The sequence below is a fragment of the Aspergillus puulaauensis genome, chromosome 4 (assembly GCF_016861865.1).
Source record: "Aspergillus puulaauensis MK2 DNA, chromosome 4, nearly complete sequence".
NCBI lineage: Eukaryota > Fungi > Ascomycota > Eurotiomycetes > Eurotiales > Aspergillaceae > Aspergillus > Aspergillus puulaauensis.
In genome coordinates this window covers 970,408-983,440 of record NC_054860.1, presented here as the reverse complement: position 1 = coordinate 983,440, position 13,033 = coordinate 970,408, and the positions used below count along the sequence as shown (strand labels likewise).

The following is a 13,033-nucleotide window of genomic DNA, read 5'->3' as shown; positions in this document are numbered from 1 at the left end:
TGACGTCAGACCAGACTTCTCTCCAGCGCAAAACATGTGGTCGGCCCAGGTTCGGCGACAATGACGAATATTGTTTTGATGTTGTGCAGGAATCACAATAGAAAGCGGCACTGCGATTGGCACGAGCGCCAGACTTCAAACACTCCTCCTGGGCATGTGCGGGGTTGCAGCCATGGATTTCAGGTTTATTGGACCATGTGGTCATTTTTAGCGCCCATCTCATGCAGTCACCGTCGTCGATAACTTAATCTCGCGATTGTTATTGTTGTGACTTGAGTATCGGCTGATATTCCAGGTTTTCAGAGTAAACAGTGTTCCCCCGACGTGTGACTCGCGTTCCATGGATCGCATTATCTAAAGTTTCACATTTCTGCCTTAGGCCGCAGCGTATCTTACCGCTCGGTACCGTCTTTTCGTATCAAACACGTGCTCGGCATCCTTAAGAGGCGCACTGCCCTCACTATTGGCCATTCTCCTTCCCCCGATCCCCAAGCAATGACAGGAACCGCATTTCGAAAGTCGATAGTCAGCCGGATTTCATTCATTGCTGGACAGTGGATAGATCATGACTGGGCATTTGCGTTCAGCTCCAACCCTCGTCTGTGGACTCTTGGCTAGGTTGAATCAACAACTAGGAGAGATCTGCAGAACTAGTAAGTGCTCGTGAGTCGTATTCGGTCGAGATCGAGGCTGTCGGCCCATGTGCTCGGGATTAATTTGCGCGCTGTTCACGAACCGTGAGCATACGGAGTAAGTGGTGCGAGAGTTGATCAGGAACCCAAATTCAGTTCTCCCTGGACCCTCCCATCACCAGGGCTCGCTTGGCGCTGGTTAGAATAGGGCTTGGCGAGCAAGTCAAGACTTCAAAACTATACGAGGCCAGAAATATGGTCCTCATACACATAAAAAACTATCTGCCTCAGGCAAAAGCATTACCTGTTACCAGATAGTGACACTAAGATCTAGCTGCAAATCTCTGGAATGGCTATGAGGGTTCGCCATGCCTCTCTGTTAAGTCTTCCAGCTTAGAAACAGGGAACTAATGCACATTATGCCTTGAACACCGGTCCGGCCGACGAATCGTGATACGAGACTATGGTGTACTATATGCTTGAAGCACCTCTAGTCTAGCCATCTGGCCCTCCCTGTCTTATCTTCCAGGGCCTTTTCTGTTTTGGTTTTCGAAGAACGGCGTTCTTCCGATGATCCAGCCTTTGCGACTTCCTTCCCTCTCTGGTGTCATTCCATTCAATGATAAAATCGTGAAGCTCAGCTTCAACGATTATTACTGCTCAACGATAACGCTCGATTGTAGGTGCCTAATTGCCAATCGGTCTACGTGCATACCTACTAAGCGCACTCCACATTCGTGATACCCCTTGGCGACGACAGGGTGTACGCAGGTCTTAAAATAGACTTCCACCTCCGCACAAAGCAGGGTATTGCTCATTGACGGGTGGATGATTTCCAATAAATAAGCTCCTCTAGGCACGCGTGATTGGATTAGACTTCGATGTGTTTCACCCTTATCGAGGAGCTCCAGTTTGTGCACACTCTTTCCCTGATCTCTGCTTCAAAACTGTTCAGCCAACGCAAGCATGATATTGACATAAATAATCACAACGCCATCATTCAAACAGGGATCTAGTGGCTTGTCTTCACTATTCCTAGCCATGCAAAGCTGTCGAACTGAACAGGTAGCTGGGCTAATCCGCCACTCGGCCCCTTCATATCCCTTGCAACAGAATAGGGCATACCCCAGAGTTGGAAGCTGGCCTTGGCCTACAAAGCCTAACGGGAAGGGCCGGTGGATCTAATGAACACAGCATGTTGCAGCCCTTACTCAAAAAGCCCACAACCCCAGTGGCGGAATGGAAGCTATCGATCAAGCTTGGTAGGCTTGTGGGGGTAGGTGGAACTTATAAAGGGAAGAAATATGCGAGGACTCCGGCTTTCCTGCAGTTTGCAAATCGCAGGGCGCCCCGAACCTGGTCGTTTCCGATGAGCATTCCTACCAGTATCTTAATCACCTCGGCGTGCGAATTAGGTGATAGCAAAGCCGCGCTACTCGAAAGCGCCCGGAATGTTCGAGTCGTTTGGCATTCGCAGTTGACAACGACAACCGCTCTCTTCCAAATCATGGTGCTGTCACGCGCAGCTACTTGACGTCGGGTTACTCCATGGGGTATCTCCTTGGCGGTACCTTACTTCTTTGTATAGGGAGATTCTTTAGTCCTAGGCTCTGAGTATGTATGCACAAGACTCGGAAATTCCAATAGCGACGTCTAGGAAAACCCTTCCCGCTATAGTAAGGTAAGTTGGACGAGCCGTATTGAGCTTCTGCTTTGAAGATCGAATTGGCTATCAAATATCCAGCGAAATGTAGTGCCGCAGCCAGTTGGTTTATTTACTATAGCTCACTTTTGTTTATCTGTCGGTCTTTGTTCTGTGGTAACCCACCCAAAGGGCTTACATCTCCCCTACACCATCCACGGCGTCCTGTTATATACTAATCGGCCATCTTGACGACTAAAGTTGGCCAGAATTCCTATAATATCCTTCTCAATTGCTCCCAGTTATGGTATTACCACAATGCAGTTATCTCAGTAGTCCTCTTTCTTTGGGATGAGCCTTGAGATATTTAGTAAATTTCACATATACCCCACGCCGAAATATACTTTCCAAGTCGTTCGTCTCTTTGGTTTTGTATTGCGCTTGAATGCAACAAGCCGCCACCATAGATAGCTAGCTCGGCGTTCATACTTGTACTTCAAGTACGCGACCCAAATAGCATGAGGTTTTACAAGATGTTAACTTACAATTTTCGAGCCTCGGTATTGTTCGTTATTCTGGCGTATAGTAGCTATATTATAAAAGACTTTTTACACCCAAAAATTGTTAGAGCACCTCGATTTGATCACTTTTAGTTCTCCTCCATGATGATATATATTTCCACAAAACTAATGGGTAACCTTCACAGAATATCGCGAAGCACTTGCACTGCAAAAAAAAAAAAATCGATCCAGGACCTGTTAGTTGACAAAGCAAACATCTCCATCTAATTCAAAACCGATTGATCAATTATCATGAAGTTGAAGTTAAAGCTGACAGGTGGAGTGGAGATCGAAGCAGATTTCTTAAAACGACAACTTGGCGCCTGAGGCCACAATATCTGATAACGCTAGTCCGTTTTAGTGCAAACTCCGTAAATTTTCGCTGCAACGCAGAATCAAATTCAAGGCGATCTGGACCTTCTTGAAAGCTCCCAATCGCACTTATATTTCACCAATCAGCCAACAAGCCAATTGGGAAATACAGAACGGATTGCTAAGAAGACCCAAGAAGTTTTCCTCTCAATCCCACATTCCCAACAATGGCGCCTCACCACGCCGGCTCCAGAAAGCGGCGCCGTGAGCCCATCAACGTCAACACCAAGCTGGTAGAAATATATGAAGACCTCGCTAGCGAAAACGACGAGGTCAGGCTTAGGGCGGCGCAGGCGCTTGTCTCGCAATTCACCCCGGATAAGAATCCCGAGGATGAGCAGATCCAGAAGACCTTGCAGAGACTCTTCCGTGGGCTTTGCAGTAGTCGCAAAGCTGCGCGCATTGGGTTCTCGATTGCGTTGACGGAAGTGCTTTCGCAGGTTTTTGCTGCGGGGGTGGAGAGGCCTTCGGCTGCTTTGGATGTCCCTGGTGTTTTGGGAATCTGGGAGTCTGTCTCGAACGCGGCGGCGAGTGAGTCCAAGCAGGTTCGTTTCCCCCATCATTTCTATTTTTGATGTCTTTTATTATGGTGGTTGGTGAGGTTATTTGCTTACGTTGGTATAGGAACAAAAAGATCATCATTTTGGCCGTCTTTTCGGTGCAGAGGCTATCATTAAGTCTTCTATTCTTTTCAGCCCTAGGGCTTTGTTCCCTGAATGGAAGAAGGTCCTGGGGTTGGTCTTTGACTTGGCTAAGAAGAAGCCTTGGATTAGGGAAGAGTGTGGCTGGATTGTGTATCGTTGCATTCATGACATTTCATCCCAGAAGGCCGACGCCAAACTAGTTGAGACTGCCCTTCAGATTTTGTGTTCCAACGACCTGGCGCGAACACCGGAGGGTGTTGCCATTTGGCTGGCTGCTAAGGATCGATTCCCTGGAATTAGCTTCCCTAGCAAAGTGTGGAAACATGATGATCCACTGGACTCGAAGGAGAGGAACCAGCTGGTAAAGGCCATGAAAGAATCTTCGAGTGCTGATTCTGAGGGTGAGGGGGAGAAGGGCGCAAAGGCATCTGGCGTGTGGAATTCGAAGCTTCACTTTGCTTGGGATGCTGCCTTGCTTAGCCTAAACAGCACTGCGAAGCAGTCTTCCAAGTCTAAGGGCTCAGCTAGCCGCCTTAGCTTTGCCGATTTCTGGACTGAGGTTGTTGATAGTGAGTTACTCCCTACCAAGATAGCAAATTGTGGATCTAACATATTGAAATAGATGGACTCTTCGCCTCGGCTTCATCTGAAGAACGGAAGTACTGGGGATTTCTTCTCTTTATCAAAGTGATCAACGAGCACAGCTTAGAACTGGCTTCTCACGTATTCACGAAGAATCTGGTTCGATGTCTCACGAACCAGCTCGCAGTCGAGGACCGATACCTGCACCGGATGGCAGTCAAGGCTGCAAAAGCCATCCAGTCCCGCGTATCGAAGGAGCCCGAGTTCGCTGCTGCATCTATCGATGGCCTCATGGGCTCCGCAGGCGCTGTGAACTTCGACCAAATCACCAAGACCAAAACCGTGGAGAAGATTGTGGCCGAGGCTAACCTGGACGCATTGAACGCGATCCTACCTCTGTTCGAGAAGCTCGTTGCGTCCCCTGGAACAAGCGACAGCAAGGCTGCCGCCTCAAACCGACAGGTCCTGGCTGGTTTGATGTTGTCGGTGGTTCGGGCTCGTGTGTCGGCTAGCGATGCAGCAGACGCGGGTTCCGAGGCCGCGCTCGAGCGGATCCTATTTACATTCGCTCGCTTCGCGTATTTTACGAGTGAGGATGAAAAAAGCGGTGCGCAGCCGCCGTTTACCCAACAATCGCAGGAGCTGTTCCGGAGTAGGATCAATTCATCTCTCAACAGCATCATCGCCGCCCAGAAGCATGCTGCTACCCTACCGTATGCGGTTGTCCGCAAGATCCGCGATGCAGCCAAGTCCGAGGAGTTTGGCAAGTTCATTATCACCATGGATGACACTCTTAAGGATTCCGTGAAGGGTGCGTTCAAGGCGCTGAAGAAACTATCGAGCTCGGTGAGACACATCCTAGACCCTTTAAAAACCTAACCTAAGCTGACAATTTATAAAGAAGGAAACCTCCGCAGCTGGTGTCGACGCATTCAAACTTCTCTACTCCATGACAATCCTTCAAGTCTACAACGGTGACGCAGACGCCGCGTCCATGCTCGAGGAACTCGATTTCTGCTACAACAAGATTTTCGGGGACAAGAAGTCAAAGAAGGAAGAAGAGACCTCGGAAGCCTCAGACGCCCTGGTTGAGATTCTTCTCAGTTTCGCTTCTAAGCCCTCCCAGCTTTTCCGTCGTATGAGTGAGCAGGTCTTCGCAGCGTTCGCACCGAATGTCACTGCAACCGGGTTGGAATCTTTGACCTCGGTATGATAAAACCATGCCATACCTTGTTAGACCTGAAACTAATTTAACTACTACAGATCCTGGAAGCGAAAGAGAGTCTCGCCGGTCAACAAGAGATGTTCGACCAGCAAGACGACGAAGAGGACGTTGAGGGAGACGAAGACGAAGACGAAGACATGATAGACGTCGACGAAGAAGACAGCGACGTTGAAGTTGTAAATCCGGAAGATGACAACGCCTCGTCCGCATCAGAAGGAGAAGGAGAAGGGGAAGAGGGCAACGATGAAGACGCCGCCGAGATTGCCGCCTTTGAAGCAAAACTGGCCTCAGCACTCGGCACGCACCGCGCGGACCAAGACCTCAAGGAAGAAGAATCCGAGTCTGACGAAGACATGAACGACGACGAGATGGACGAGGTCGACACGCAGTTGGCCAAGGTCTTTAAGGCACGCCACGACGCTCTAAGCAAGAAGCAGGACAAGAAGGACGCAAAGGAGACAATGGTGAATTTCAAGAACCGCGTGCTGGATCTTCTTGAGATCTACGTGAAGAAGTGCCACTCGTCTATCCTTGCTTTGGATCTTATTCTCCCGCTACTACGACTAACGCGGCGCTCCTCGGTGAAGCAGATTAGCAACAAGGCTAATTCTGTGCTTCGTGAGTATACGAAGCTCTGTAAGGGGACTTCGGTCCCGGCTCTTGAACCAGACTCTGTTGAGCCTGTTTGGGAGTTGTTGAAGGCCATCCATGGCGACGCAATGCATAGTGGGCCGCCGACGCATGGGTCTGGCTGTAGCCAGGCAAGTCTGCTTGTTGTCAAGGTTTTGACGGCGCACGACAAGGATGCTGTCAAAGGGATTGTGGATGTTTATGGTGAGACGAGGAAGAGCCAGCTTCTTAGTTCGAAGTGCCATGTGCAGCCGACATTTTTTACGGATTGGAACAACTGGTGTGTTTCGGCGAGTCGGGCGATGAAGAACTGAGGAGTACTTTATCCCTGCCGATTTTAATTACGTGTTGATCGGATTGTAGATACTGTATTTGTACGAATCGATGCTGTATAGAGTCACAAAAATGCAGACATGACCACCACGTACTGAGTACCAAGCAAACGCTATCGTACAACATAAAACCCTATCTCATAAGCAGACAATGTACCTTTCCTTTAAAACCCCTTAATATATCGATGCTCACTCGTCTCCTCCAAAACATCAAACCGCATCCCAACTCTGATCTCCCCCTCCTCCCTCGGCACCCCCAACATCCCAAAGCAAGGTTTATACTTGAGCCCCTCATCAACCCTCCTATAACTCATCAATGTATCCCACGGCTGGTTTTTATGCTTCACCGCCGTCTCCGGATCAACATTAGGCACCTGACACCTGCCACACCTCGCCACAATGTCAAACGTCAGCGCCTTCTCTGCACGATTCCCCTTCTCAAGCAAAGTCCCATCAGAACCAGAACCAGGGTTAGCCTCGACAGGCTCCGAAACCCTAATCGTCTTCCACGAATCCTCAACCCAAGCGGCCCCCTCACGCTCCCGGATAATGATATTCGGCCGAAACCGCTCAATAGTAATCTCCTCATGCCCATGCGCCTTGAGCCGTCCATTCAACTCACCAATCGACGCCTGTGATGCAATAAGCACAGGGAGCACATCCGGGAAATTCGTATCCTGGACACGGCCGAGGACCCTGGGATCCCCATTCCCCTTTAGGACCCGCGGCGTAGGGCCCTTGTAAACCAGGACAACAGGGCGGTTCAGGAACGTAGAAAACATCTGATTCACACCGGTTTCAGGATTGTAGACATATCCGTCTGTAACGGCGTCCCAGATCTTTATGTCTGAGGATAGGGTCGTATGCTGCGCTAGCCAGGCTTCGTCTGGGTGGGACGGGATGGCGATTGTATCTCCCTTATTGCCTGTCTCATCGGTGGTAGAGAGGAGGAGAGACTCGCCATTGGGACTTAGGCCTGTTGTGACGAGTGTCATCTCCGGGATCTGGCGGATGGTTAGGAAGACGTGGGTTACTGCGTCAACGATCATCCAGCGGCGGTCAAGGTCGAGACCTGTTATGCATTGCTTTGTTGCTAATGTTTCGAATCCGCGGCATGATTTTATGGGGTACACGCGGAGGGAGATGATTTCACTGGGTTCTTGGGAGGGTGTGTCATTGCGATTGAGCAGGGCGCGGAGAGGTTTGGGACCAAGGATGCGCCGGAGAAGGAATGGGGTTGTTGCGAGGAAGCAAAGCAGAAGAAATGCTGCGAATATTGGTGTCATTCTGATCTTTTCGACGGTAGGCCTGTTCAAGACAGCTGCGATAGCGGTTTATGTGCAGTGACTGCAATGATGAAATTGGATGATGCGTGCGGGGATGACTCCAATTGTTGGTCAACGCGAGAGAGCCGAGAACCTGGAAATGGTTGACCGCCTAAAACAGGGCAGGGGAATTAACAAAGGATCGCAATTTTCTGACTATATAGTAGGAATCAATTTATTCTTTGCATTTCGATTGTTCTGACTTATAGCTGGTGCGTTAAGCTAGTTAAGCTAGAACGCGAAGTTGATTAAGCGGGTGTCAGAAGTGATCAGTCAAGTACTATATAACACCCAAGACATAAGTAAAAGATAGACGTGAGGTATGTATCGTAAGGCTGCTAAGTTGAATTATGCCACATTTATCGTATGCGGTTGAGGAAAAACGCCAAAACCAAGTCATGCGTATCGCTATCAGAACCCAAGTATGCGACTCAAGGGACTATACCTTCTCGTCGATCCAGCTATCAACAAGGGCCTTGATGAGTGCAATTGCAACCTCTCTTCCGGTTTCAATATCCTCATCACGGCACGATGATGGAACATGGAAGAAGGCAACGTTCCTGTCTCGGCCCTCTTGGAGGGCCAGTGACAAGCTCGTGTAAAATATAAATTCACAGAGATACCGACCAGCATCCTCTGATATCCGAATGTCTGCGCTTGCCGGCGCAAGCGTCTGCCATGTTTTCAAGAATTCATTGTCTGGCGGGTGAGGGTTTAGATTTGTCCGCGAGGACGTGAGATCTAATTTCACCACCGGCTCAGTCGTAGGATCACTGCGCTCTGCTTTCAGGACGGGAGGGAGGTTCCGTTCCCTCCATGGCTTCTCACCGTCCTGGTATCCTGCCCGTCCGAGGTTATCGGGCATGTTGTATGCGTCGCGATGCGCCCTCGACTCTATCGAGTAGTAATTCCTTGTTGCCGCGATTCCCATATGGATTATGATATCGGGATTCCGGCCGTGTCTTTTGACATAGTCTTCCATTACAGTTGGTATTGCCGTTCGAACTGCGGAGTATGCGACAGGGATTGGAGCGGGGTGAACATGGATTGCGATTCGGCGAGCTGCAGGAAAGCCGTCGGGTGCAGCTTTGGCTAAAGGTAATGATGAAGGAAGGGACGTCGCAATCAAATGCGACGCATTAACTAGATTCGACTTGAATGGCTACGGATGGTCAGCAATGTCTTGGTTGATACCCCTTTAGACCAAGAGAGAATTCGAATTGACTCACACCGAAGCCCGTCACAAGCACCGAGATCTCCTCGGGGTCTGCAGGAGACGAGGGAAGATCCCTTGGTAGCGGTGTGCTGGACAGATGCACACCTGAACCCGAGTCACCCATAATGATAATCGAGACCGAGTAGATACGGTAAGGATGGAGCGCTCGGTCGGTTTGTGGCTCTGTGGACTGACCACAAAGCGTTATCCCGGAGAAGGAATTGTAGAAATAGCTCCTGCGAGATGAGGACAAAGAAACCAGTAGCACGAAGGAGAAAAAGCACTGTGGCGTGGCTGGAGAGGCAGGTTACACTGCTCGCTTTATCGGCGCTTCCCCGCCTCCGCATTGGGCAGTCTTGGCATCACGAGTCCTGTACATCTGCCCAACCAACTCCCTTGTGTATTTTTTTTTTTTTTTTTTTTTTTTTTTGAATTTGCCTGTATATTGACTTGACGCAGTACTGCTATCTGAACTCTGATAATGAATGAACGTGGCTAATAACGGAGGACAGTTGTGCTATCTTCCATGCCATCAACCATATCGTCAAGACTCAACACCGACTCCACTTAGCGCGAGCATATACATACAATGGCAATGTATAGCGAACAGCCAACTCCTGCCTATGGAAAACCTGCCTTATCATCAACATCCAAAACCGGACATGGTCGGTAGAGCTGGAGTTCTCATAATTTACCTTCAGGAGACACTGATCCAATGCAACTCGGGAACCCGATTGTCTGATAACTCTATCCAACACGTCAAGCTTTAAGAGTCATTTTTGCAGCCTAGTCCCGTGACCATCAGTCCACCTTCACAGTGAAGTTATTTAACACAACAATCCGCTTGTAGACCGTGGTCTAAACTACCACGACGCGTTTCATCAAGAAGACCCCTCTGGATTACTGTACACCCACCCCATCATACCTGCAAAAGCCCCCCGTTTACACTTGTGTCAGGTCGTGGACTGATTTTCCGGCTCTCAGGATGTCATACCCAGGGAGCTTAAGCCTAGCAGCCTCTTCGGACGCCTTTCAAACCTTTGCTCAAGCTAAATACACTTTGGACCGGAAACTTGCAGATTATCAACCGAGTGGGCATGAGGATGATACCGCAGAATTTTTGCGGATCTTTTTCAAGTACCTGCCACTGGATGGACAGGTTAACCTGGCAGAGGACGTAGACAGATGTCCTGACAGTGAAATACTTCGGCAGCTGGCTAAAAGCCTTGATGACGGCCTGCTACGACCTATGCTAGCCCATGGCGGAATTACCCCCGCCATAACTCCATCTCCACGCTTTGGAATCGATGATTCTATTGACAACCTGGTCTCCGAGGATGCCAGCTCCATCACTAGAGCCGCTCAGAGCCGACTGCGCAAAAATTGTCTTGCAAGAGATGGGCAGAGATGCGTTGTGTCCAACATTTGGAACAAAAGTTACAAGGAACGTCCGACTGGCTCGATCGATGCTCCTTTGGAAGCGGTCCACATTATTCCATTTGCCTTGGATAAACTTCAAGAGGACAATGATGATGAGCGATTCAGACATGCAGCGATTTGGGTTAATATCTACCGATACTTTCCTAGCCTTCGCTCCCAGACAAACTTTTTTTCGGAAGATATCAACAAAGAGATGAACGTGATGATGATGTGGTCCCCACTCCATCAAGAGTTTGGGGAGTTCTATTTTGTCTTTGAGGCTACTGAAACTTTGCACCGATACCGCATTAAAACATTCCCAAGGCTGTCCAGCGTGCTCCTAAGGCATCTACCTCCCGATAGACTTGTCACTTTCACAAATCATGATGAGAGATATTCCCTTCCAGACCCAATTATTCTTCAGATTCATTCAGCAATTGGCAACATCCTGCATTTGACTGGGCGCGGGGAGAAGATAGAGCTGTTAAAGCGAGATCTCCGGGATGCAGATGGGCTTGCCAGCAATGGGAGTACTCCAATAGGAGATCTTCTCTCAGTGAGCAGTCTATCATTACTGTTGTGCTCTGCCAACAACCAACCAGATTCTAAGAAGCCCAAGAAGAAGCAGCCTCACGTTCCAGGTATGATGTTCAGCACTGGAAACAAAAGATCGAGGGGATTCAGCTTGAGTTTAATTTCCCGCAAACCTGGCTCGATGGCCAGCAAGGACAAGGAATTGACCAGATCCACAAAAAGATGACGGAATTTGGCGCGTAATACTCACTGGACTTGACTACTGCGAATGTTGGCTCAATTGACTATCCAGGACTTTGAGATCCAGACCGTGGGTGCGCGGTTTGAGGCAAATAGGGGACAGGTAACTCTATGTGTACGGAGTATACCAGGGCGGCTGGGTCCAGCAAAACTGGAAATGGAGTAACAGGCACCGAAGATAAACTTCCTGATGACGCGTCTGATCAGGCATTGGAGTTGATGGCCATTGCTGTTTACTGTGGAGTTGCGTACATCGACGTGGAGATTGAGTGGGTATACAGATAGTGTGGGTATAATAATTAGTAGACCACTAGACTTTCTTATATCTAGTTCCTGCGATTGCGCCCAGCCAGTGGATGTTGGAGCATACCAGTTCGTGCAGCTTGCCCAATACTATCTGCCCAAATCTCTGCAATCTTGACATATCCCTCATCGCTAGGATGTATCCCATCATCAACCAAATCCCCAACCTGAGGCCCTCTAGGACTATACAGATCAGCAAGGACTATCCTCTTACCATCAGCCACCTTCCTCTCCACCAAATCCCTGATCTGCTCATTCACCCTCAAAACTCGCGAATTCATCCCGTCCTCAACAGCCACAACCAACGTCGAAAGCACAACCGTCGCACCAGGCGACGCAATCTCCCAAAGCTCCTCAACCAATGCCTCAAGTCTCACACCCACAGTCTGGATCTCATAATCCTGCAGACAATCATTCGCGCCAGCATTCACCGTAAACAAGTTCGGCAAGTACCGCGCAGCCGACTTTACTGCCTTCTCGTGGATCTGGTCGATTCTGTACCCACGCCACCCCTCGTTGTCGTTGTTAGCCATTGTGCCGGACTTGCGGGACCCGACTATCGTTGTTTGATGACCTCGGGCGGCGAGTATGTCGTTTAGTTTCTCCCTATAGCCGTTTCCGGTGGACGAGCCGATGCCGTACGTTATTGAGCCTCCTAGGGGCATCAGGCGCAGTGGGATTCTGGGGCTGTTTCCTTGTTTGGAGTATCCTGGGTGGTTGGGTTAGCTATTTTATCAGGAAAACTAATATTGATAAACAACTATTATATCATGACTGACTTGTTTGAGAGCTGCTAAAGCCATGTTTGGCCACTCGTGGAGTCAACAGGGGCAGACATCGTGGCCCTGTCCGTTCGGCCAAGTTGTACAAGGATGAGGATAGCCGGCCCTGAAAAACAAACAGTCGCAGGGCTGAAGAATTCCCAGGCTGCATTTTAGCGTAAAAAGCGCGATAGCACGTTTGTTACGAACAGAAGGAGTGGCGAGGTGGTTGGTTTATGTATTCGGCGTGGTTGAGAGACTGCCGATTCGTGTAGAGCTTGGTATTCGGCGTCTGGACCAAATCACCGAAGTAGGCTGAAAAGCGAGGCAGGAAAATCTACTATGATATATACAGTATTTATTTGTAAAGTACGAGTCTGCTCTGACGGCTCCTTATTAACGACACAAAGCTCATCATATATGACGTGCATATTAGCAGAGTTAGGGCTTGTTTTGTTAGCATTGACTGACTGGGTCCGCAGAATGTCCTGTCCATCTCACAACCAGGCTAACCCAACGACAAGGCGCCTGGCTACTAGTTTTGAACCTAAAGGATATGAAGCAGCTATCAGAAGACTACAGGTTGTCAGTTGTTGGCGTAGTTGGAGGAGATGAG

At 49.3% G+C, this 13,033-nt stretch overlaps 5 protein-coding genes across 5 annotated transcripts; 2 read left to right on the top strand and 3 right to left on the bottom strand.

Annotated features, from left to right (window-relative positions):
* Positions 1-3,373: 3,373 nt before the first annotated feature.
* Positions 3,374-6,601, top strand: POL5 (DNA-directed DNA polymerase POL5; the record flags this gene model as incomplete). Its single annotated transcript, XM_041703482.1, has 5 exons — positions 3,374-3,751; positions 3,831-4,419; positions 4,473-5,278; positions 5,337-5,639; positions 5,696-6,601. 5 exons carry the CDS (start codon positions 3,374-3,376, stop codon positions 6,599-6,601), a joined length of 2,982 nt encoding a protein of 993 aa, XP_041556164.1.
* A 182-nt stretch (positions 6,602-6,783) lies between these two features.
* On the bottom strand, positions 6,784-7,905 carry APUU_40413S (MOSC domain-containing protein; the record flags this gene model as incomplete). The annotated part of the gene is made up of 1 exon (XM_041703481.1): positions 6,784-7,905. One exon carries the CDS (start codon positions 7,903-7,905, stop codon positions 6,784-6,786), a length of 1,122 nt encoding a protein of 373 aa, XP_041556163.1.
* Positions 7,906-8,383: 478 nt separating this feature from the next.
* APUU_40412S (putative pyroglutamyl peptidase type I) lies at positions 8,384-9,284 on the bottom strand (the record flags this gene model as incomplete). Its single annotated transcript, XM_041703480.1, has 2 exons — positions 8,384-9,106; positions 9,174-9,284. The coding sequence occupies 2 exons, from the start codon at positions 9,282-9,284 to the stop codon at positions 8,384-8,386; spliced, it is 834 nt and encodes a 277-aa protein (XP_041556162.1).
* Positions 9,285-10,145: 861 nt separating this feature from the next.
* APUU_40411A (HNH endonuclease signature motif containing protein) lies at positions 10,146-11,339 on the top strand (the record flags this gene model as incomplete). The annotated part of the gene is made up of 1 exon (XM_041703479.1): positions 10,146-11,339. One exon carries the CDS (start codon positions 10,146-10,148, stop codon positions 11,337-11,339), a length of 1,194 nt encoding a protein of 397 aa, XP_041556161.1.
* A 340-nt stretch (positions 11,340-11,679) lies between these two features.
* APUU_40410S (SGNH/GDSL hydrolase family protein) lies at positions 11,680-12,589 on the bottom strand (the record flags this gene model as incomplete). The annotated part of the gene is made up of 2 exons (XM_041703478.1): positions 11,680-12,365; positions 12,436-12,589. 2 exons carry the CDS (start codon positions 12,587-12,589, stop codon positions 11,680-11,682), a joined length of 840 nt encoding a protein of 279 aa, XP_041556160.1.
* Between the last annotated feature and the right edge of the window lie 444 nt (positions 12,590-13,033).